Source organism: Tetrao urogallus (assembly GCF_951394365.1).
Source record: "Tetrao urogallus genome assembly, chromosome: 16".
Classification (NCBI taxonomy): Eukaryota; Metazoa; Chordata; class Aves; order Galliformes; family Phasianidae; genus Tetrao; species Tetrao urogallus.
In genome coordinates, this window is record NC_136829.1 from 5435928 (window position 1) to 5460338 (window position 24411).

General features: G+C 53.7%; 2 protein-coding genes across 2 annotated transcripts in view; one reads left to right on the forward strand and one right to left on the reverse strand.

The window, feature by feature from the left end:
• The window catches only part of PLCG1 (phospholipase C gamma 1), a gene marked incomplete at both ends in the record, with an annotated part of 28987 nt that extends 14544 nt beyond the window's left edge, over positions 1-14443 (forward strand). The window contains 28 exons of the mRNA XM_079543290.1: positions 187-271; positions 617-700; positions 895-917; positions 1561-1633; positions 2310-2411; positions 2963-3081; positions 3433-3518; positions 3620-3740; positions 4115-4283; positions 4941-5063; positions 5958-6059; positions 6265-6452; positions 6606-6806; positions 6979-7098; positions 7527-7707; positions 7987-8064; positions 8776-8879; positions 9100-9196; positions 9278-9350; positions 9835-9992; positions 10413-10509; positions 10843-11067; positions 11534-11682; positions 12732-12846; positions 13083-13244; positions 13354-13442; positions 13846-14033; positions 14401-14443. Coding sequence (XP_079399416.1) covers positions 187-271; positions 617-700; positions 895-917; positions 1561-1633; positions 2310-2411; positions 2963-3081; positions 3433-3518; positions 3620-3740; positions 4115-4283; positions 4941-5063; positions 5958-6059; positions 6265-6452; positions 6606-6806; positions 6979-7098; positions 7527-7707; positions 7987-8064; positions 8776-8879; positions 9100-9196; positions 9278-9350; positions 9835-9992; positions 10413-10509; positions 10843-11067; positions 11534-11682; positions 12732-12846; positions 13083-13244; positions 13354-13442; positions 13846-14033; positions 14401-14443 — 3355 coding nt within the window. The remainder of the gene's footprint in view (positions 1-186; positions 272-616; positions 701-894; positions 918-1560; positions 1634-2309; positions 2412-2962; positions 3082-3432; positions 3519-3619; positions 3741-4114; positions 4284-4940; positions 5064-5957; positions 6060-6264; positions 6453-6605; positions 6807-6978; positions 7099-7526; positions 7708-7986; positions 8065-8775; positions 8880-9099; positions 9197-9277; positions 9351-9834; positions 9993-10412; positions 10510-10842; positions 11068-11533; positions 11683-12731; positions 12847-13082; positions 13245-13353; positions 13443-13845; positions 14034-14400) is intronic.
• A 6573-nt stretch (positions 14444-21016) lies between these two features.
• On the reverse strand, positions 21017-23845 carry ZHX3 (zinc fingers and homeoboxes 3; the record flags this gene model as incomplete). Its single annotated transcript, XM_079543167.1, has 1 exon — positions 21017-23845. The coding sequence occupies one exon, from the start codon at positions 23843-23845 to the stop codon at positions 21017-21019; it is 2829 nt and encodes a 942-aa protein (XP_079399293.1).
• Between the last annotated feature and the right edge of the window lie 566 nt (positions 23846-24411).

Consider the following 24411-nt stretch of genomic DNA (forward strand, 5'->3'; position numbering starts at 1 on the left):
AGAAGTTGGTTGGTTTATTTATTTATTTATTCTGCTTTCCGGTCTCCAAATAGCACCGAACTATTTATCAGAGCTCATCCAACGCTTTAACAGCTGGTGCCTCTGAGTGTGTGCACCGCCCAGTCCCAGGGTGAGACCCCTCACTCTCACAGCTCCTGAACGTGTTTCCCCTCTGTCCCACACCAGGATCTCTGCCAAGGACCTGAAGAACATGCTGTCCCAGGTCAACTACCGCGTGCCCAACATGAGGTTCCTGCGGGAGCGCCTGACGGTGAGCTCTGGCCCCACTGCTCTCCCTCCTCACTAGGAACCCTCAGCGGAGTGTGTCCTTTCTTGGGGTGAAACCTGGTGGTGCTGAGGCTCCCACCCCTGCTTGGTGGGATCCCTGCTTTTATGTGGACGAGCTTGTGGAAGCACATAGTGGGGGCTTAGAAGCCTGGGTGCTGTTGTGGTCCCGTTGGCCCCAGTGGAGACATCCAGGAGATGAAATCTGGCCAAGTTTTGTCGCTTCTCCAAATCCTGTGGGCAGGTGACACCCCCTGGCCACAGGGATGCAAACCCCTCACCTATGGCCCCTGCAACACCTCCGGCGCTGTTTTTTTCTTTTTGGCTGTAGGACATGGAGCAGAGGAATGGGGATATCACATACGGGCAGTTTGCACAGCTCTACCGCAGCCTGATGTTCAGTGCCCAGAAAACGGTAAGAGCTCAGTTCTCCGAGGCAGAAAAGAGAAAGCAGAGACCATATTTGTTACTGGGCATCCCCTCTTAATTGCCTTTTTAACCTTGCCTCCCTCAGCTAATGGTTCCCATTTCCTACCTCTGGGGCAGGGAGTAAATCAGTTATTGCTTTCACCTGAGTGCAACCCTAAGCTCATGCTGCTTCTTTTGCAGATGGATGTCCCATTCCTAGATAGGTGAGTGCCTCTTTCTGTTGGCAGGGGAAGGGGCTCTGCTTTTTCTCTCCGTGCTGTGCTTGGATGCCTGCAGCAGCTTGGCTGGGATGTGGCACACTGTGTGCTTCTTGTCGTGGCACTGCTCATGTTTTTGTGCTCCGTGCACCTTTGCTGTAGACACTCAGCCTGGGTCAGCAGGGCTCTTCCTCCCAGACATTCCAGTGAGACCCAGCTCAGATCAGCTGTTGTGATTTAAAAAAAAAAATCTTTGATGTAGACATGGAAGCTAAAGATTTGTTGATTTGCCCAGGTAACATCCCATGGTTCTCTCTCTTTTATTTCCCACAATCACAGAAAAAAAGAGCTGATCAGGTATGTCCCTTTGCCCAGGGCAGGCAGCACTGCCAGCTCCATTTCTGCCTTCTTATCTTAGTCCCAACATGGCCTCTGTTGGCCGTTACAGCTCAGTACTTCTGGATGTCTGCTGAGATAGCCAGCTGCAAATGGTCCCCCCCTTCCATCCTACACCCTCTCCCATCCCTTGCTGCTTGCTCTGTCTGTCCTGCCCTGCTGTCACTTGCTGGTGCCTTATGGCTCAGAGGTGGCCTTTTGCTGGCAGCAGAAGGTGGAGCAGTGACTGAAGTTTCTCTCCCTGTGCTCTCAGGGGTGGAGAAAGGTCTGAGCACTTCAGGGTGTCACTGATGGAGTTCCAGAAGTTCCTGCTCGAGTACCAGAGGGTGAGCTCAGCACAGGCTGTGGGGCTGGGCGATGGGCAGGGGGCTGTGGGGCTGTGCTTCTCCCAGGGCTGGAGCTCCACCCACCCCCTGTGCTCTTGGCTGATGGTACAGAAGGCCGATGGTTCCCCCTGAGCAGCAGCTGATCGATCTGCTTGCTGCCTGTGCTGTTAAAAGCCATCTTCCTCTGGCAAGCAGCAGCACAGCGTGCACATTCTGACCCATGCTTGGATGCGCTCAGTGTGTTTGCAGAGTGTGCAGACCCTTTCCGTAGGCTCTTGCAATGCCACGCTCCGTGTGAGAGCACAGGGCCTCCTGCTTTGCACCATCCTCCCCATCTGCAGCTGCAGGGAGCAGAAAATTAAGCAGCAGCCATTTGGATGACCTCATGAAAGACAGCCAGGGAGGGGGAGACAAAAGGAAGCCGTGCTGGCTTCTGCTGCAGGGGGAGCTGGGAAGGCAGATCTGTGCAGAGGAGCTCTCAGAGAAAATGCACAATGTTGAGAAAATGAGGACCGCTTAAAAATGGTTGGGATTGCTGCTGTCAGTCTGGTATTCTTGCTAATAGCTGAATTCCCAGGCAGGGGCGGTTAAAGCTTCTAGCTGGATGAGCTGCCTGCGGTTTTGAATAACACTTCCCAAAATGCTCTCTTGTTTATTCCTCTTTGGTGGTTTGCAGGAGCTCTGGGCTGCAGACAGCCTTCAGGTACAGGAATTCATGTTCAACTTTCTGAGAGACCCTTTGAGAGAGATTGACGAGCCTTATTTCTCCCTGGATGAGGTGAGGCACTTCCAACACCAGCATGCCTACAGTGGGGTGGGACATCCCTGGTGGGAGTAAGAAGTAAAGGGGGTTAGTGTCCCTTTGCAGCACATATCTGTCTTTTCAAAGCAAGGAAACCAGTGACGAGCTATGCTGGAAGCAATAATAGCATCTCCATGTCACTGGCACTCTGGCCCAAGTCCCACCCAAGAGTCCCCCGATCCATGTGTACAATGAAAGGCAGAGCTGATTATTTATCTGCAGCTGGGTCAGCTGTAGGGCTTATACGTGTTTACGTGGCAGGGCACAGGGATAGGTGCCAGTGCCCAGCGTTGTGGCTGCTTGAGCATGGTGGGCAGGGAGCTGTGCACCCTCTGGGCTGCCCTTGGCAGGGTTTGGTCAGGTCCTTGTCTCCTAATGGTGGTGGGGCCAGCTGGCGCTCCCACTGCAGGAGTCAGTCTGAATCAGCTTAGGTTGAGTTCATTCACATGCTTGGGGCGCGTGTGACACTGAACCACGGGACCCAGACCCTCCCCACCAGTAACACACTTCTGTTTCTTCCTGAGCAGTTTCTCACCTTCCTGTTTTCCAAAGAGAACAGCATCTGGAACTCACAGCTGGACATGGTGTGTCCCGAGAACATGAACAACCCCCTGTCCCATTACTGGATCTCCTCCTCACACAACACGTAAGGACCCCGGGGTGGGAATGGCTCCCTGCACCCTGTGCTGAGGGATTTCCTGACCCAGGAGCTGACAGACACGGTGCTGCAGGGCCTTTAAGAAGAGATACGCTAAAAGCGAGGCAGGGTGATTTGCTTCTGTGGTCCGTTTGCTTCTCTGCTGGTTGGAGCAGCTCACATCCTTTGTGCTCCGTCCATCCGAGGCAGTACGTTAGCTGAAGTGCAAGGACTCTTCAGGGCTCGTCTCAAGAGCCAGCTCGAGCTGTGCCTGCAGCCCTTGCGGTGGGGACAGGGCTGCCGTGTCTCAGTGCACATCCCCATCCTGCTGCTCTGGCTGACACGTTCTCTCACCTCGAGGTACCTGACGGGGGATCAGTTCTCGAGTGAGTCCTCGCTGGAGGCGTACGCCCGCTGCCTGCGCATGGGGTGCCGCTGTATCGAACGTGAGTACGCAGCAGAGCCAGCAGCTTTGTCAGCGTCCTTGTGACGTTGTTCCATTTTTGGGTGGAAGGTGGACTCATCTTCCCATTTGGGTCTCTTTCAGTGGATTGCTGGGATGGTCCCGATGGTATGCCAGTCATCTACCACGGGCACACCTTAACCACCAAGATCAAGTTCTCTGACGTCTTGGTCACCATCAAGGAGCATGCCTTTGTCACCTCTGAGTGAGTACAGCGGGTACCTGGGCTTCCAGGAGAGGCAGCAAGTGGGGTGCCACAAGGTGATGCCCACCTTTACCCTGGCACAACAGGGAAGGAAACATGCTGGTGTGGTTCCAGCCAAGGGGAGATTTCATTCAGAAAAGTGTGGTAGGAAGAGAGGCCCTGAGCAGATCTCAGCAGTGGGCTGGTTCGTGTCTGTCTGCTCGCTGCCAGCAGTGGTGAGGACACTGCTTGTAAAATGGTTCCACTGAAGGCTTGAGACTACACAGCTGCAGCACAGATGGGTGCTGGGACAGACTGCTCTGAGAAACCAGGTTTTGAATGGAGTTCCCCTTCCGAACACCACTCTGGTTCTGATGGCTCTTTCCTCTCTGCAGTTTCCCTGTCATTTTGTCCATTGAGGACCACTGCAGCATCGCTCAGCAGAGGAACATGGCTCAGAATTTCAAGAAGGTCTTTGGGGACATGCTCTTGACCAAACCCGTAGATATTTCTGCTGACGGACTTCCCTCCCCAAACCAACTCAAGAGGAAGATTCTCATCAAGGTGAGCTCCCTTCTCTAGCAGGACTGCTAAATGGAGAGAATGGGAACACGTTGAGATTAGGGAGCGTGGGGAACTGCCTGCTTTTGGAAGGAGTTCTTGTGTTGATGTCTGTGATTAATTTTACCTTGAGAAAAAGGTTTGGATGTGAATGCAAATAGGAATTCCTCACAGTTTCGGGGCAGTTTGGCTCCAGGTCTCATCAGTAGCCCCATTCTCCTCACGCTGACTGCTTAACTCCTCTTCACTTCTGAATTATCTCAGTGTGGGTTACCATGGCCCCATCCCAGCCAGAAGAGAATGCTTTCTGTTTGGCTGATGGTGTGAGGGATGGAGGAGCAGATCTGCTGCTGGAGGCAAGGGGAGGGCTTCTCTTGTTTCAGAGGAGCTGCCGGGCAATTTGCTTAGTAGCTGGATGCTGCCTTTCTTGGGAGGATGCTGGTATTTCTGCTGCAGAAATCTCCTCCGGGCAGGAAGGGTGGTGGGACTTCAGTGCCATCTGATGATCATCTCAGTGGCCTGGGTTGTGCCTTGGTCCCTGCAGGTGAGGGGAACTCTCTGCAGCAGACCTGGAGGTTTAAGGCTGTTCAACATGAAACCCGTGCTGTTGTTGGGTGCCTGCTCTTCTCAGGAAGCCTGACCCACTTTCTTGTCCCACAGCACAAGAAACTGGCAGAGGGCAGTGCATACGAGGAGCTGCCCACTTCTGTTATGTATTCAGAGAACGACATCAGCAACTCCATCAAAAACGGGATCCTCTACCTGGAAGACCCCATCAATCACGTAGGTGCTGCCGCCACCACCTTGTCCCGTGCATTAACCCTGACTCTGCAAATGCCTCCATGCTGTGCAAACACTGCAAGGGGCCCGTGGCCGTCCTGCTGCTGGGGCAGCTGAGCACTGGGGGCTCTTTGTGCTGGCTGTCTCCTATGCTCTGCCCTAGGCATCTCCTGCTGGGCCTTGCTAGAGACAGAAAGCTGAGCTAGAGGGAGCTGCTGCGCTGCAGCCACTGTGCTGCTCTGTAGTCCCTGTAACTCTTAGCTGCTCCTGCAGTAACTGCTAGCTGCTCCTGCAGTAAGTTCTGGGGCCAGTCTCAGTTTCCAGGCCTGGCTGCCTCCTGTCAATGTGTGACCTCTCACTGCAGCTCAGCATGGTCTCATGTTGCTTTGCAACGCACCCAGCTTTGCAACGCACCCAGCATGTGCCCTTCCTTATCCATAGTCTGCTTCTTCAGCTGCTTTGCTTTGATGAGGATCTCATCAAAAGTCCATACAGAAGGACCAGGAATTTGGAAGATTGCAAAGTGCAGTGGCCACATGTCCGTATCTCTGACAGCTCATCTCTGATAATCCCTCTGCCAAATCCATGCCAGTCATTTCCTTTTTTGCATTGCTTTGCTCTTCATTCAGTCATCTCTTAATTTGTACTGGGGTGTCTTTCAGCGTGATGTGCAGCCAGTTTGTGTATCAGATCTATCGTGTGCAGGTTTGTTTGTGCCACAGATGAATGGGTGCTTCAGATCACGGAGGTGCCACGGAAGCTCCCACTGAAATCAGTGCTGTTGTTGCCTCCTGCACAAACAGATCATCCTTCACTGCTTGTGGTTTTTGGAGAGAGAAGGTCCCAGTGATGGGTGCCGCCTCAGGGGGCCCTCACCTGGCATGTGTTTCCTTGTAGGAGTGGAACCCGCATTACTTTGTCCTGACCAGCAGCAAGATCTATTACTCGGGGGAGACAACCAGTGACCAGGGAAATGAGGATGAGGAGGAGCAGAAGGAGGTGAGGGCTGCCTTGTGCAATGGTGAACAGTTCCCTCAAGACTCCACCTCACTGCCCAAGGGCTGAGCACCTCTGTCACCAGCTTCGGTGGGAGATGCTGGAGGAGGAGCTGGAAAGGAGCTTTCAAAAGAGTTTCCTGGTGAAACCCCCTGAGCATCCTTGGTACCTCCCGCAGTGACCCCAACCCGTGCCTGTCCCCTCCTAGGTGAGCAACAGCACTGAGCTGCATTCCACAGAGAAGTGGTTCCACGGCAAGCTGGGAGCAGGGCGCGATGGGCGGCACATCGCTGAGCGGCTGCTGACAGAGTACTGCATCGAGACAGGGGCCCCCGATGGCTCCTTCCTCGTCAGGGAGAGCGAGACCTTTGTTGGGGACTACACCCTGTCCTTCTGGTGAGGGCCCTGCCTGACGCTGCTCCTCGCAGCACCGCATCTCTGCAGCATTGTGCAGTGAGTCTGCAGTGGGGCAGAGCGCTGCATCTCCCTGCGCTGTGTCTGGGAGGTGCCATCTCCCCACGGACAGCCCCCCTTTGTCGCATCCCACAGGCGCAATGGGAAGGTGCAGCACTGCCGCATCCACTCACGGCAGGACGCCGGCAGCCCCAAGTTCTTCCTGACAGACAACCTGGTGTTTGACAGCCTCTACGACCTCATCACTCACTACCAGGAGGTGCCGCTGAGGTGCAATGAGTTCGAGATGAGGCTGACAGAGCCGGTGCCTCAGACCAACGCCCATGAGAGCAAAGAGTGAGTGTGGCTGTGATGAGTTGTGTTGTGGCAGTGGTACCCCAAAGGAAGCCCTCCCAGCTCTCTGCAGTCCCTTCTGGGGGGTGGTGGTCCCCATGGGTTCCCCATTGGGTCAGGTGTGAGCTGCAGTGGCTGCGTGGAGAATCATATCCATCTGTTTGTCTCCCAAAAGGTGGTACCATGCCAACCTCACTCGTGCCCAAGCTGAGCACATGCTGATGCGGGTGCCACGGGACGGAGCCTTCCTGGTGCGCAAGAGGAGTGAACCCAGCTCCTACGCCATCTCCTTCAGGTGCGTCCCAAGGGAGCACAGTGGGACAGGCATGGGGAAAAGGATGCTGGGGAAGAAGGAGCAGAGCAGTGGGACCAAGAGGTGCTGTGACGGGGGGTTTCTGGCACATTGCTGCTGGAGCGTTTATCCTCATGTGGCCTTTCCAGGACCTTGCTGCTCTTCAGCTGTGCCATCTTCTACCTCTCTCCCTGACCAATATCACTGTTTCTGCAAGGAAAAGGGCACCTGGCTTCATGTCCCCATTGCTCTGCATGCTGTGGGGCATCCCTTCTCCAGTGCTAGTGGTGCTAGTAGCATGCAGATACACCCCTGTGGTGACACACCTACACTGGGAGATGGCTGCACTCAGCAGCCAGTCTGGGTGCCTTGATTTTGGGTCAGATCCTCGGCCACGTGCCAAGTAGCCCCTCTCCTTCTCCACATGCCAGGGCGGAAGGTAAAATCAAGCACTGCCGTGTGCAGCAGGAAGGCCAGACTGTGCTGCTGGGCAACTCTGAGTTCGAGAGCCTGGTGGACTTAATCAGCTACTATGAGAAGCACCCGCTGTACCGCAAGATGAAGCTGAGGTACCCCATCAACGAGGAGACGCTGGAGAAGATCGGGACAGCAGTGAGTGTGGGCAGCTTTCAGAAGGGTTAAGCCAAGGGGTGCTGCGTGGGTGGCTTGTGAGCTGATGCCTTGAGCGGCATTGTGTCCCATCTCTTATTGCCCCACTGCTGTCTGTTGCTTGAGCAAGGCTCTGGGAAGTGTGGGCCGTGCATGTTTGCTCTGTGCAGTATCACGGCAGTGCAATGTGCCCTCCCTGGGGTGTTTTCCCCCTCTCCCCCAAGGCAGGCCCACGTCGTCCTGCCAAGCTGCAGCTCTCATTGCTGGCCTTTGCTTTTGCAGGAGCCAGACTATGGAGCGCTCTACGAGGGACGCCATCCTGGCTTCTATGTAGAGGCCAACCCCATGCCGACCTTCAAGGTATGTCCCACTGCAGCATGCTGCAAGCTGCAGGCCTGGCTGCTCCCCTCAGCCCCCTCCCCATCCCCATCGCAGCCCGCCCTCCTAGGCTCTGCAGGGGTCAGTGAGGATGAGGGAGGACCTTCTGTAGGGTAGATAAGACCCAATCCCTTCTGCTGCCATCTGCTCTTCTCTCAAAGCTGCTGAGTTTCATTTCCAAACAAATGTTCTTACTGAGAACTCTGTGGAAGATGAAGTCTGGGTTTCTCTCCAGCTCAGCCATACTAGGCTGAGTATCTGGACCAGTCTGGGTTTGTTATTCAGTTAAAAATTAAATGATTGATGAGAGTTCTTCCTGGCTTTTCCATGCCAGGCTAGGTGGCACTGTGCCTGCCCTTGTCTGCAGGCTTCCTAAAGAAATTCACTGTGCAGCAGTTTCTTTCTGACACCTTAATGGCACTTCAGCCTTCATCTTCAGTGGCTCAGGGAGGACACCTCAGCCTCCAGCTGTGAATTTCACTCTATTGATCCAGCCAAACTGCAGAGCTTGCCCCAGCCCCAGCTCCCAACCCCTTATAGGGTTCAGTATCCCCAGGGCCTGAGCATTCAGCAAATGCCTCCATTTCCCAAAAGCCTTGTTATTTGGCATGTCATACCCCCATGGTGTGGGAGGTGACCTCCTTGTCCCTGTGCCATGTCCAGCCTCACTGAACTCCCCTCTCCTCTATGTAGTGTGCAGTCAAAGCTCTGTTTGACTACAAGGCGCAGCGGGAGGATGAGCTCACCTTCACCAAAAATGCCATCATTCAGAATGTGGAGAAACAGGAAGGGGGCTGGTGAGTCAGTTCTGACCCTCCTTTTTCCCTAGAGAATGCAATCAAAGCATGGTGTCACCTTGTGTGTCCCCTTTGGGGTGCGCATTGCCCACAAGCTGCACAGCCCCAAGTCTCTTGAACCCTGTGGGTGGCACAGCATCTGCCTGTCACCTGGGATGCTGAGCCAGCATGACCTGGGGTCCCCAGTGGGTGCTGACGTGTCTCCTTCCCTCTCCCCCAGGTGGAGGGGGGATTATGGTGGCAAGAAGCAGCTGTGGTTCCCTTCCAACTATGTGGAGGAGATCAGCAGCCCCAGCAGCCTGGAGCCAGAGCGGGAGGTGAGCTGGGGTCAGGCAGTAGGGAGCAGCGTGTGCATGCAGCATGCAGTGCCTGGTGACAGTGCTGTGCTTTGCTCCCAGCAGCAGCTGGATGAGAACAGCCCCCTGGGAGACCTGCTGGGAGGTGTTCTGGATGTGCCGTCTTGCCAGATTGGTGAGAACTGGGAACCACAGCATCATAGGGATTGGAGGGGACCACTGGAGATCATCTGATCCAGCCCCAGGGAAGGGGTGGAGGAGATGCTTTGCTTCGGTAGAGGGATTTAGTAGGCTGCAGGGCTTCAGCTTCCAGGCTCCTTGTGCCTGAGCCCATGGCCACTGTGCATGCCTGATGGGCTCAGATGCTGGGTGTTGGACATCTTGGAACCCAAACATTTGGTGGCAGGGGGCAGCCCTCTGTGCTATGCTGAGGAGCTGTTCCAGCGCGCTCTGAATCTGCTCTACCACGTCTCTCTGATCCCACAAGCTCCGAAGGCATTGCATAATATGCCAGGGGGCTGCAAGAGGGTGGAAAGAGGAGCTTCTCCTCTTAGTTCCCAGACGTGGGCTGGTCATGGAGGTCCCTTAGTGCCTGTCCCCTCCCACTGTGGTGTGACCATTCTGCTCATGACCATTATTCTGCTCCCTCTCCCACGCAGCCATCCGCCCCGAGGGAAAGAACAACCGCCTGTTTGTCTTCTCCATTAGCATGGCCTCTGTGTCACGCTTGTCCCTTGATGTGGCAGCCGATACACACGAGGACTTGCTGGACTGGGTGAAGAAGATCCGGGAGGCAGCCCAGACAGCTGATGCACGGGTGAGTCTGGAGAGCCCTTGGCCGTGGAGCCAAGTTCAAGGATTTCCACGTTGCACAAAGAGAGGTTTGGTTGGTGAGGATAGCAGTGAGGTGGCTGCCAGCACCTCCACGCAGAGCTGACCGTGGCTGTTGAGCTGGGTTGGCCCACATTGCTGCCCTGACAGGAGGTAGTGGTCTTAAATTGTGCCAGGCTGGATATTAGGAAATTTTTTTTTTTCTGCTAAGAGTGTTGATTCAGTGGCACAGCTGCCCGTGGAGGTGATGGGGTCACTGTCCCTGGAGGTATTCCAGAGCTGTGGGGATGTGGCACTGAGGGACATGGTCAGTGGGGTGGGTTGGGGTTACACTTGGTGATCTTATAGGTCTTTTCCAATCTTTATGATTCTGTGATTCTGTGAGACCTTTCTGTTCTCCTGGCAGCTCTCTGAAGGGAAGATGATGGAGAGGAGGAAGAAGATTGCCTTGGAGCTTTCAGAGCTAGTGGTCTATTGCCGACCCGTGCCCTTCGATGAAGAGAGTGAGCACCTGCTGGGCCCATGGTCAGCACAGGCAGCCACTATGGTGGTACAGACCCTGCTGTGAAGGTTCCATTGCACTGCTGCAGAGATGTGGCACCATCTGGAGCAGCCCCAGGGAGGGGGGCAGGGAGCCTCCAGTCTTTATCATCCATCAAATGCTTCTAAGGGCAGAGGAGGGGTTACATGTGCCTGGTAGTGTCTGAGCCAGCACTGGGATGGGCTTGGTGGAGGTGCCTGGAACAGGAATGTGCTCCTGTCCAGGGGCTGGATCGCTCCGTAGCGGCTGCTTTCCACCACTGCTCCTGGCTTACATGTGCTCTGTCTCCTCCCAGAGATCGGCACAGAGAGGGCCTGTTACCGAGACATGTCCTCCTTCCCTGAGACCAAGGCAGAGAAGTACGTCAACAAGATCAAAGGCAAGAAGTTCCTGCAGTACAACCGCCTGCAGCTCTCCCGTATCTACCCCAAGGGCCAGCGCCTCGACTCCTCCAACTACGACCCCCTGCCCATGTGGATCTGCGGCAGCCAGCTGGTGGCCCTCAACTTCCAGACTCCTGGTGAGAGCAGCAGGCAGGGCAGGGGGTCCTCACATGCTTCCTGTGGCAAACACTGGGGCGAGGAGGGTCCTGCAGCCCCCGCTCTGTGTGCCAGGCCCTTCTGGGAGCCCGCTCATAGACTCACCAGAAAAAACGACCTTTATATTTCTTTCTGCTGGGTTTTCCATTGCTTTTGTGAATTGAGATGTCTTGCAGGTTGGTTTGATAAGCTGAAAAGAGAGGGAGGGGGGAAAAGGAGATGACTCGTGGATCACACGTCCCCTGGGCAGAATGCAAGCAATGTGTGTGTGCGCTGAGCAAGGCTGTGCGGCACAAGGGTTCTGGGAGCTTGAGTCTCATGCAAGGCACAAAGAACGCAAATGGAAAGGGCCTAGGACCTAGGTGATCAATGAAGTCCCTTCCAGTTCAAGGCATTCTGTGATCCCATGATCTCCTCCACTCACCTCCTTCCTCCTGTGCTCCCCAGACAAGCCCATGCAGATGAACCAGGCCTTGTTCCTGTCCAGCGGGCAGTGCGGGTACGTTCTGCAGCCGGCCAACATGCGGGACGACATCTTTGACCCCTTTGATAAGAGCACGCTGCGCGGCGTCGAGCCACTCTCCATCTCCATCGAGGTGAGAGCCAGCCTGTGGCTGCTGCTCTGCGGCAGGACACCCCGAGGCCTGTGGGGTGCCAGCAGGTGGCAATCATGCACTGTGCTGTGCCACATCCCTGCCAGGGCAGTGACACAGCTATGCCTTGTGCCCTGTGCTGGTAAGGGCTCAACATGGCTGCTTTGCTGTGGGCTCAACCCCCTCGGGGAGGGCCTTTCAGCCCCATTCCTACTCATACGGGGTTGGACTGCAGATGTTGGCCAAGGCTGGGGCACCCAACAGAGCCACTGCTCTGCCTGCGGAGGGCACGGCGTTGGCACCATCCGTTTCATAACTCCTTAAAAATCCCCAGCACCATTTCTCTGTGACTTCCATTTACCAAAGCACTGCCCCCTAAAATCTTCCTGCATCTTAGGGTAGAGCTGCAGCCTCCAGGCATCAAGGGACCCCATGCTACAGTCATCTGCTTGAAGAGATGAGCTCAGCTTCTTGTCCCCTGGCAAAGCTGCCTGGTGTCCTCACCAGAGCCAGCTTTCATGGATGGAGAAGCTGCCTGGTGCACAGCATGACTCAAAGCATGTGATATAGTGCTGGCAGTGTCTTCTTTCCCAACTCCGGTGACATATGGCCCTTGGCAGGAGGAGCAGGGAGCTGTGCTGTGAGGAAGCAGGTTGTCCTTTGTGCTGAGCACCCACTGCTGTGGGCAGAGGGGAGGAACAGCTTCCTTCAGCCAAAGCAATGGGAGCAAGAAGTTCTGATGAAGCCATGGGGGTCCAGTGCCAAGGTCCATCTATGGTCTGAGCCCAGCTTGGGGCAGTGATGCTGTGGTCACAGCCGGGCTGTGCAGCTGCAGCAGGACTGCAGACAGCTGAGCTGCCTTGCTGCTGGCTTCAGGGTAAGACTGGTGAGATGCAGCAGTTCCACACCTGGGAGCAGCATCCCTCCAAGCCTCCGCATCTCTCTCCACTTAGTGCAGCCCAGGCGGGGGAATTATTCAGACAGCAAAGTTCTGTGTATACAAACAAGTCTTTTCCTTGGCTCCCAGCCTTCACTCAGTCTCTGTTCCCCAGGTCCTGGGGGCCCGGCACCTCCCCAAAAACGGCAGAGGAATCGTTTGTCCCTTTGTGGAGGTGGAGGTTTCTGGGGCAGAGTACGACAACGCAAAGCAGAAAACAGAGATTGTGGGTGAGTGTGGAAGGAGAGATGGCATGGGTGGGTTGGTTTCCCCCCCGATGCAGCCCTTCTGCTGGCTGAAGTGCTAGCAGGGGCTTGGCAGCAGTGGGGGGGGGGGCTGAGGGTGATGCTCAGACACCTCCACACCAAGGGAGGAGATGGGGCTGCAGGCTCTGTCGCTCACCTTTAAGGTGGAAGGAGCAAAGCTGTGCTGGGGCTGCCCTCTCACGGCACCATTCTGTGCACAGCGGACAATGGCCTGAACCCTCTCTGGAGCCCGAAGCAGTTCCACTTCCAGGTCAGCAACCCTGAGTTTGCCTTCCTCCGCTTTGTGGTGTATGAGGAGGACATGTTCAGCGATGAGAACTTCCTGGCCCAGGCAACTTTCCTGGTGAAAGGCTTGAAGACGGGTAAGGGCTCAGGGCTGCCGTGTGCACAGTGTTGGTGCTCAGCCATTTGCTGAGCATGGGGCAGTCAAGGAGCTGTGCTGCAAATGGCGTGGGGCTGTGTGTGCTGCAGGGTTCCGAGCTGTACCCCTGAAGAACAACTACAGTGAGAACCTGGAGCTGGCTTCCCTGCTTGTCAAGATCGACATTTTCCCCAGCAAGGTGAGAGGGCCTTGCTGCACCCATCCCGCAGCGGGCAGCTGTGGTGTCCTGGCTTCTGCTCCCATCCAGTCCCTAGGCTCAGGGCCATTGGGAAGAGCTCTTGGAGATAAGTGAAGAAATCAAAGAAACATATAAGTCATGCAATGGAATGGGTTGCCCTGGGTGGTCGTGTGTCCCTGCAGGTAGTGGCAGTAGGAGATGTGGCTTAGAAGCAGGGTGGTCCAGTTGGTGGTCGGACTCAGTGAGCTCAAGGGTGTTTTCCAACCTCGGAGTCCATTTTGATGGGAGCCCATGGTGCACCTGCAAGCCTGGGACACCACAGGTTATCTTTGGGGCTCAGGGCAGCCTTGCCTATAGCTCTGCACCATCCCAGCCCCTTCACTGTCCTGTGCTCTGACCCAAGCAGGAAAATGGTGACATCAGCCTCTTTGGTGGCTCTGTGCTGCGGGAGCGAGGTGGGGACATGGCCAGCCAGCTGCTGGCCAGCAGAGCCAGGGAGGGCTCCTTCGAGGTGCGGTACCAGCAGCCCTTTGAGGACTTCCGAGTGTCACAGGAGCAGCTGGCGGAGCACTTTGAGAGCCGGGAGCGAAGGTGGGCCAGCAAGCAGGGGAGACGTTGAGCATTGGGGTCCTTGGGGGGCAGGCTGTGAAACAGAGTCTTGTGCTAGAGCTGAGCTCCAGCTTTGTCTGCCTTCTGGAAACCCTGAATTAAGCTGGGAAGTAATGGCAAGGCTTAGGGGGTTCACTGCTAATGGGTTGGGGTGGGGGTGATGAGATGCATGGAGGGGGTGCTGTGAGCTGCTCCATGCCCTTGTGCTTCTGTGCTGCTCAAGCATGGGCATAGGAGCTGGGAATACAAACCTCAGAGTGGTGGGAGCTCAGTGTGGGGCACACAGAGAACTGGGGTGGGGATGCAGCAAAGGACCTGGAAGCACTGTGTCCCCTCTGTGTCCCCGCAGGGCGCTGCGAAGGACCAGGGTCAACGGGGACAACCGGCTGTAGGGCCGGTGGGAAGCACCTCCTGTGCCTGTGAGTCTCACGGCACGCTGTGAACTGGTTTCTATGGAAACGGCACTGCTATGGCCTACTTTCAGGCAGCTTTTCCAGTTTCTCTGCTGAAGTGTGTTCGAGTGGAGAACTAAAAAAAAAAAAAGGAAAAAAAAGGAAAAAAAAATAATAAACAACCAAAAACCCACCCCAACACCCACCCACCTTCACCACCAAGCCCTTAATGAAGTGGATGGATGTGCACAGTCTGCCAGCCGCCGGGTGAGAGACAAAACTGTAATCACAAGGAACTGGGCAAACAGCACCAAGCACTGCGCCGCCAGCCCTCCACCCACTGTCTCAGTGTGCACGGGGCTGTACTCTGCCTCCAGGGCAGCAGCAGCCCTGCAGCTCCACGGCCACTAGCTTAAAGTCCAATAAACGTGTCAGTATTACGTGCACGCTGTCTCATTTTGCTGCCCTTGCCTTCCTACGTGCTGGGAGGAACGAGCAGGAGCTGCCCCAAGGTTACAGCTGGGGTGAGAAGCGGAGGTTGTATGGCTGCAAGGGGGGCAGGGCTGGGGGGGATGCAGCCTCTCAATCAGCAGCCGACTCTCGTTCGTATTTTACGCTCTTTATTTAGGAACAATCAAAAATGTCTGGTTTCATTTCAACAAACTGTACAAGCAAACTCTTTCCCTCTCCCACCCTCACGTTCACATATACAAAAGGAAGGGAATCTTGCCGTTCACTTCTCAGAAGTGGCATTGTTGCTACAGGGAGTTCGTGCCCTCAGAATGAGAGCAGTAAAGTCCATAGCAGTGCAAGCTACCCTAGCCCAAGTCATAGCCACAGCCCACAGTCACAGGCAGCTTCACTTTCGTTTTGTTTTGTTGGTTTTGTTTTTTTTGTCTTTGTTTTCTCTTTAAAACCTTTATGAAAAGTAAAAACTATTTCCTGTCTTGCCCGGCTGCCAAGGTGACCATCTAAAATCGTGGTCTTAAAAATAGTAAGAATTGGAACCCCCTGGTACAAAGACACAGCAGAGCCTCTGCTCTGCCCCCAGCTGCACGGCCACCCTTATGAAAGGTCCCGGTGCAGCTACAATTACATTTTCCTTTGGATAAATCCAAGCAAAAAAAAAAAAAAAAAAAAAAAAAAAATCCAGGTCATTCAGCACCAGCATGATTTCTAAATAATAATAATTAAAATTAAAAAAAAAAAAAAAAAAAAAAAAGAGACCCCATTAGGCTGACTTTGTGGTCTGCTGAGAAACAAAGTGATCAACACGCTGTTCCCAAAGTCTCTCTTTAGTGCAATGTTAGTATGTGCAAGGGGAATCACAGCCACGTACCCATGAACACCGCCAGCCAGATGGGGCAGACAGAAAGTGCAACTTTTAGCAAGTTTTCTATGCCACGAATTCCTAAGCCCAACCTTCGCTAGCACCAGTGAGCAAGGGCCCTCCTGACCTTGCCCTCCATCCATGGCTTTGGCTGCACCATCCACATCTGGCCAAGGGCGGCCAGCAGAGCGCTCTGCTGAAATAGGCAATGAGAAAAAAGAAAGGCAAAACCACTGCTGCTTCAGTAACAGCGCTCACTTGCTCTGCTCTAATGGCTTGTGATGCCAGTGCAGTATTCCTGGCACGCACTGCTGCCAGCAGGAGACACAACACAAACTAAACTTGCAAAAAAAATATGAAAGTAGAACTTGCAAGGCCATCTCCACTGCCTAATCTTTCCCTGCTGGTTTTGAGATCAACTGAGAAATTAAAATGGAGCTTATGCAGTGAGCTGAATCAGACGGATTTGAAAGGTGAAGCCACGGTTATCTGGAAGCAGGAGAAAGAAATTAACGTTCCAGTCTGTGCCTAAGTGCTGAAGTCATCCTTCCCTTCTGATTCCCAGTGACCCCAGCAGCTTCCAAACATCTTGGTCACATCTCTGAACTGGCTCTGAGAGAGGGACTGCAGGGAAGGAAGAGCGCAAAACTTCCCCCATGACCAAAAATCACTACTTTTCGTTAGCAAATACACAGTAAGTGGCTCAAACACGGAATGCAAAACCAGCCTAGCATCAGCCAAGCAGATACCTTGCGGCTCCTCTGCACGAGCACTGCTTGGCCAGGGTGCAGCTCTGGAGGGATCTGAATCAGGAGGGATTCAGATCACAGCTGCCAGCAGTGCCCAAGAGGAAACCCTGGCAGGAGGGGACGCGGCCACCTTAAATACCTGCACTGGAGCTCTGTGTGCTGACAGTGAGTGCTGCAGGACATGTGGCTGTGCCCACTCCTGCCAGGGCTGTGAGCCTGATGGGCAGCACTGCTCAGCTTGCAGGCAGATGGAAACAGGAGCCTGTAAATCATGGTTTAGTGTTCTGTTTCAAAAAAAAAAAAATGATTTTTAAAAAGGAATGATCTCCAGGATGCTAGTTAGGGAGCAGAAGAATTAGCAACCCACGTAGAACACAAAGCAAATGTGGAAATGAAACAGCTTGGCTGCTGATATGGATGACTCTCGCACTGGGAGAACCAGAGCTCTGTAGGTAAGCAAGTCAGGCACAGCACAGATCAGGGTCTCAGATTATTAAGCAATTGGATTGCGACCTGAATCTAAGCAGCTTCAGAGACAGAAGTAACAAGATTCATATGGATTACAAAGGATGCTCACTGCTGTGCTTACTGAGACCAAGCTCACACACAGCTGAGGTGAAGAAAGTAATTTCCCTTCCCTACTGATGCTGGCTACATGACCTCCATCCTACTTTCCTCCTGTCAAGTCAAGACATCATCTTTGATTTGATGACGAGAAATAGTCACGCTAAGAGCAGGGCTGCAGTGACACCTGCCCTTACCACCAGGACAGCTGTTCTGGGACTGCTGAGCCACCTCCTCTATTTAAGTTCCAGATGCAAACACACAATTTCTAATGCCCTGCCCCTAACCTCGATCAGTTTGGAGATTACACCTGCTTCTCTAGCTTCACAAAGAGGACCACAGAGCTAAACCCTCTCACCTTCAGCTTATACTTCCACAGAGAATTCAAATCAACTAAAAATGCAGCTAACGAGGAACGTGTGGGAGTCAGAAAGCAAACTCAGTTACTTTTTATGTTGCCTTTTGTCCTTACATCTCCCTGCCCTGCACAGCTCGGCCCTGCGGATGGGGGGAGCCTGCATGGAACCACTTCTTAGAATTCCTCTGCCCCAAAAGAAAGAAAACTCCTGCTGTGCTTCTATGAATGCATGCAGACAAAGCTCAGAACTCTCAGCAGCTTCCAACCCTCAAGGCTGTTTTTCTGTGTACACCGGGAAATTCTCCTTCTAGCTTGCAAGGCTTCTCAATTTGCTGGAAAACTGGCCAAAAAACAACCCAAGTGCAAAATGTTTCAGCTAGTGCATGGGAAAACAGTTTCAAGGGACCACTCCACACCATCATCCTTAAGCATTTCTGTAGATGAGCGGGGATCACTCTTCCAATTAGCCACAGGCCTATAAGTGCACACCAAAATCCCACAGAAAACCGCCTTGAATGGGCAAACTACATTCCCAACATATTTACATAGCGAGTAGTTAGTAGAAGTGTACATTTTCAATGTACCTCTTAATGCAATAAAGAATCAATGGCATATCTGAACTGTATATATGTGTACTTAAATAAACCTGCACGTACATAGACAATAGTAAATTACCTACCTGCATTTGTTCTCTGAAGGCAGCACTGGACATGCACTCACACTCCATTCTGGCAGCCTTGTCTCTGGCAGCACCCCGCTGTCCCCCATCACCTGGACATTGTGGGGTGGAGGTGGCATCGCTGCTGTGCCTCCGACCAAGGCATGCAGGCAGCAGTGCTGCAGCGAGGAATCAGAGCCTGCTCTAGCTCATGGCACCCCGGGGAGGATTTGTGACTGCTAAGGGGGTTACAACAACACGTCTGCATCTCAGTGCCCAGCAGGCAGGCATGTACCGTGAGAACCCCCTGCAGCACAGAGAGCTTCTGCCAGAATGCTGGGCAGCCTCGTGAAGAGGGGACAGAGAACGAACTGGAAAAGCAAAAGCAATTAAAGGTAGAAATCAGACACCATCTTTGGAAGAGGTTCTGAAAGAGCTTTTTGTTTTTAAAACAGATTTTTTTGTAAATTTCTGGATCTGATCCTCTGAGGCTTGCTACCCACCCTTCTAATAAATATCATTTACCACTAACAATAAAGTCTCCCACATTAAAAAGCTCTCACTAAATAAAACCCTTCTACAGAAAAAAAGCTTGGCAAAAATAAGGAGCTGTGACTACTCTCCATAAATACATCAGCGGGTAAACACCAAAAACTATTTAAGTTAAGGGACAATGTTGGCTCCAAAACAAACCAGGAACAAACTGGCCACGAATTAATTCAAACTAGAAATTTAAAGAAAGTTTCTAACCATTCAAAGGCAGCTGAGCTCTGGAGCTGTCTTCCAAGAGCAAAAGTGAAGGCAAGACATGGAACCAATTTTGAGCTGGGAAGTGATTAGTTTACGACAGGATGGTCTGACACAGCACTTGGCTGGGCTGTTGCTCAGTGCTCCTCCAGACCTTGTGTTCTGTTAGGGAGGGATACTGAAAAATGCATCACGCAGCAACCACTGAGACAAGAGGAGCACGTCAAAAAGGAGCAGGGTGTGGAAGCAGAGAGGTTAACAGAGAAAAATGCTTGGCTCTGTCACATGGAGGCAGAACTGCTGTGGATGGAACAAAACAAAAAGTGGAAAAAGCAAAGACTTGAAGTTATCAGCACCACTGCCGGAGGATCACTCGTAGTCACAGAGGGCTGAAAGTGGGAAACTGCCCGACTGCTGCTGCCTCACAGAGCCCTTGGAGACAACAATGGCCTGAACCACTCACAGCAGCTCTGTGCTTCTCTGTGTTTGTCCTCTGAAGAACAGCTTGTTCTCTCCGAACAATGAAAAGGATTCCAGGTCAGGATGGAAAAATTATGATGTGCTAGTTCTCAGTGATTAAAGGGAGACTTGGAGATTGAACAGCCTGCTGCAGTCAGTCTCCAACTGCAAAAGGGAACACGCTTTTGGCCAACAAGGGACAAACAACACTGAACTCCCTCTCCTGGGTTTGCTGCTGCTTAATGGAGAGTACGCAATGCTAAATTTTACCTCATCCCTCGGGATGAACACTGAGCTCCCACCTGGCCTCAATGCAAGACTGGCAGCTTCTTTCTCAGGGACCTTTTCTGACACGCACCCACACATACACACATGTGTGCACCCTGCAGAACTCTTCAAAGCCAGAGCTTAGGGAATGAAAAAGGCAGAGAGGTTATATGCAGCCACGCCAGCCTTTAGAGAACAAACACCTTAACGGACAGATGAAAAAAATGTATTGTGCCATAACAGTCCATATCTAAGCAATGACCTTGTTTACACAACGTCTGAGATTCGTTATGCTTGTATAGGCAGCTGTAGGCATCGGTATATGAATATGAAATCTGAAAGTTCATCCACTGAAAAGCAAACAAGAGCATCCTATTTCTTGGGCGTGAGCTGAGCCCTCAGCCGTCTCCTGGGCTGGGCCAGAGCTCTGCACTCAGTGCCCAGTTTACACTTGTACTCTCTCTCGTGCTGCACTCAAAGGTCTCATTTATGGCAGTGCTTTATCACCGTGTCCTGTTCCTGACGTCTGTATCAGACTGGCCCATCAACTTCTTAAAGACCAAAAACTTCTCAAAGGTAAGAGTGGATCCTCTGGGACAAGTGGTTTGAGTTCAGTCTGTTTCTAGAAAAAAAAAAAAACAATACAGGTATCAGAGATGCTCCAGCATGCCGCAGGTGCCTGCAGCAGGGAACAGGGGGTGTAGGTGCACCTCATGATAGCAAACCAGGAGCCCTGATGGAGCAGCTGCAGAGAAAAGCTAGCCCAGCATCCAGTTGGGATGGAGAGGGACACCCAAAATCCTTCTGGGAGCAGGGCTGGGTCCTGCCCAGCAGAAGGACATAGAAGGAACCTCTGTGTCTTGTCAGGCCTCAGGACCTTGCTGTATGGCAGAAGGCCATGTTGGAGGGTGGAGGGTGCCAGCAGGGACACTGTGTGGAAACCTCCTCTCTTCCACACATGCCTTTCAAAAGCAAGTTCTAGAAAAGGGATAGGGCCAGCAGATGTACATGCCATGCTGGCCCTGCCTGTTCCATCCTTCTTTGCAGTCTCTCTCAATGCCCAGGCCTTGCCACGCTCCAGATAATGATGCTTACATCATGTGAGCCAACAGAGGTTCAAAACAGGAGTGGGACAGGAAGAAGCTCTGCTCTGCACAGGCATGGAGTGTGGGCACAAAAGGGCACGTGTGCAGCCCAGGGCCATGGGAGAACTTGCTGTCAGTACTGGCAATCAGCAGTCAGACCTCTGCCTTCTCAAACAGCCACCACTTCAGAAATAAACCTAAAGGCCACTTTCCCCCAGAGGAAGGTATATGGACAAGCACATCTGCTGGTTTTACCCCTAAAGCCAGGATGTGGCTTTGGAGCTGGCTGCTTCTTACCCCCTTGCCACGATCCCCTTACCCAGGGAAGAGCTTCCTCAGTTTAAACCCAAATAGCCTCAGCTTCCAGTGGGAAGCAGAGTGCTCAGCACACATCCCCCCAGCACACATCGGTCCTTACCGAGCTGTGTGGCAGGTGGCTGGACAGGGGCTCCAGGGGGCTCAGCTGCCCCCTCCGGACCGCCTGGCTCCCAGGGCTCGCTGTTCTCCAACACCTCCGAGCCAGCATCAGGCGGCCCTTTCTGGCTCCCCGACTGCTCGCTGCTGGAGAAGGCATCCTCAGAGGTGCTCCTGGTCTCCTCTTCCACCTTTGCTGCAAACCACACCTTCACCTGCTGGGCGCTGAGCTGGGTGCGCTCACAGAGCCCGGGCAGATCATCCTCACGCAGCGCCTTGTGCTTCTTGTAGTGCTCCTCCAGCACCTCCCGCCCCGCCGCGCTCACCTCCAGCAGGCCGGGGGGGAAGATGCCCCGCCGGTAGTTCTCATACCATTTGAGCTGCCCGTTCTTGTAGCCGTACCGACTGTCACCAAACCAGCGGATGACCTCGGCCCGCGGCAGGCCGGTCTGCAACACGATGGCATCGTACTCCTGGTTGGTCGGCCGCTGCGTCTGCACGAACATTTGCTTCAGTAAGTGCCGCTGCTGGGCTGTTTTCTTAAAGTTCAGTTTGGGTTTGGGAGGGCTGGGGGGCTGGTTGCTGCCGCTGTTCCCCTTCTCACCTGCAGCGGTGCCGGGGGCCTCTCCCTTGCCGTTGGATTCTGTCACACGGAGGTTCTTCAGGTTGATTTTGATGGGACTCACCTTGCGCTCGGCTGAGTTGGGGTTGTTGGCGGAGGCATCGAGTGAGCAGTTCTCACCCAGGGCCCTCAGGTCATCCAAAGAGTCTTCTCCTTCCCCACGGCCGTTCTCAGCCTCTTCCTCTTGTTGCTGCCCTGCTTCCTCCGCTTTCTTGCTCTCCTCCACCACCTTCTTCTTCCTCCTCTCTGTGAACCAGCTGTCGATCTCCCTCCGTGTCATCTTTGTTTCCCCCCTCAAGCGATTCACCTCTTCCTCCGGGGGCTGAGGATTTTGGGCAAAGCTGCTCTCCAGGGCCTTCAGCTGCTCTGGCGCACGCTCCTTGTACTTGGTGGCCGTGAAGTCGGGTGCCTGGTGCCAGGACTGCCGCCTGCCCGGGTGCTGCAGGACCGGCACGGCCGCAGGCGTCAGCTCCACTCCCTTGGGAGGCACCTCAAAGGGAATTTCAGGCAGAGAGTCGAGAGCACTGTCTCCGGGGAAGATGGCCCTGCCGCCTCGCACATTCCTGTAGTGGTATCTCCTGTCGCTGAACCACTTCCGAATCTCCTTTGTGGACAAGCCAGTTATTTTTGTCAGCCTCTCGACCTCAGCCTGCCCAGGGAACTGATTCCTGCAGAAGCTGCCCTTCAAGGCAGAGAGCTGCTCGTGAGACTTTTTGTTCTTGAAGACGTTGGGATCCAGGAAGGTCTGTGAGGAGATGGCCGGGCAGGCGGTGAGCACCGACGGGGTGGCTGTGACCACCTTCAGTGCTGAGGCGCTGCCGGAGCTCACTGTGCTGTGCTGAGCTGCCGGTGGGGGCTTGGGGACAGAGCTCACTGCCAAGGTGAAGGAGGAACTGGTGCCTTTCAGCCCATTGGCCATGATGGGCTGTGTGACCAGCAGCCCGCCCGTGCCCTCGGGCTGCCCCACCACGTGGCCCGGCAGAGTTGCCTGGATGAGGTGCGGGACGCTGCCAGGGTTGGCAACTAAAGGCGTGTTCAGCACTGTGATGGTGGGCTGTGGCACGGACTGGATGACCGTGTTAAACATCTTCTTCCTGGCATCTTCTATCTCCTCTGGGGACCAGCTGATGCCCTGCTTCAGCCTCTGAGCAGTGAACCAGATCTTCAGCTGCTCTTCGGGGTATTTTGTCACCACGGTCAGGTAGCAGAGCTCAGCTTTTGTGGGGTAGGGGAACTTGTGGAAAGAGTTTTTCAGGAAGCTGTTGGAGTCCATGGCTGCATTGTACGTGGGAATGCTGCTCAGGGGAATCATCACCTTGGGAAGGGACTTGGATGTAGGTAGCTGCTGATGCAGGGGAGGCTGCTGCTGCAGTGAAACAAGCTGTGCAACACCCGCCGGCAGAACGGGCACATTTCCAATGATGGAGCCGTTCACTACATGAGATGATTTTGTGGCACTCGTAGTGGCCTGGCTGACCGGCACCGAGCCGCTGGTGAACGAAGCCTCTCCATCCTTTGTCTCCGACTCAGCACCCAGCAGACTCGGCACATTCTCCTTCAGCGTGTGGATCTTTTTGGCCTCAGGTTTGCCTTTCATTATCTTCATGATGGGGGTTTTGGTGATGATGATTTCAGACTGACCGTCTGCCACTTCCTCAGGGACCTCTCCCGGAGGGTCATGGTTGCCAGCAGCTTCCGCGAGGCTTTGCTCCACGACCGTACAACCGTCCTGCTTAGCCACCCTCCAGACAAAGCTCGTTTCGCTGCCATGCGACTCCGCGTTGTGCTGTGAGAGCCCTTCATGGCTTTTCACCAGAAAGTTGCACGCAACGCACACAAACGTGGGCTCTTTGCTGAAGTCCGAGTGCTCAGAGTCCAGGTGCCCGAAGAAATGCTGAACGTCTTGAGACCCAAAGTCACAACCCTTGCAGATGTAAGAGTCCCCATCGGTGATGCTGCGGTACCCGTTGGACAATGCTTCACTGCTGCTGGTGGTGGCACCAGCATTGCTCGAGGCCAGCCCTTCAGTGGGAGCATCTTGCCGTGTTCCTTCGGGTTCCTCTTCAACAGTCTCCAGTTCAGTTTCCTGAAGCACCAGTGTTTTTACTGGGATCATGCAAGGAGTCGTAGATTTCCTTTTGCTAGCCATCGCTACAATTAATCTGGATGATACTATTTAACTTAAATTAAATTAACATTTAAAAAGCGCTATTGCAAGTGCTCTGTCTTCTAGATTCCAGCAAATTCATGATGTCCCAAGGAGCTGATGTCAAATGTTGACAAATGTTCATATTTGCCACTGAACCTGAGGACAAGGAGAGGGAGGCGGGGTTAGTTCCCTTGGCATCACACAAAGCACAACTGTATTTAACCGTTTCACTCAATAAATCACTTTCAGTGCTTTTTGCTGGAAAATAAAAAAAATAACTTGACCTTGGATTTCCAATATTTTTAGACTCACAGGCTATGAATTACCTGTTTGAAAAACAAACACACGAGCAGGAGCCAGCTGCACTGTGGCAGCGAAGCCGACCTGCTGCTCACTCTGCTGCTCCCTCCCAGTCCAGCTCACAACCCCAACCTCCTCCAGCTCCATCCTTTAACACGAAGCACCCAGCTCCACCACAGCAGTGCTGTAAGCACCCATGGGTGCTGTATGGCAGAGCTGAAGACTTTTTTTTTCCCAGAATCTCTTGTGAAGGAATGCAAGGTATT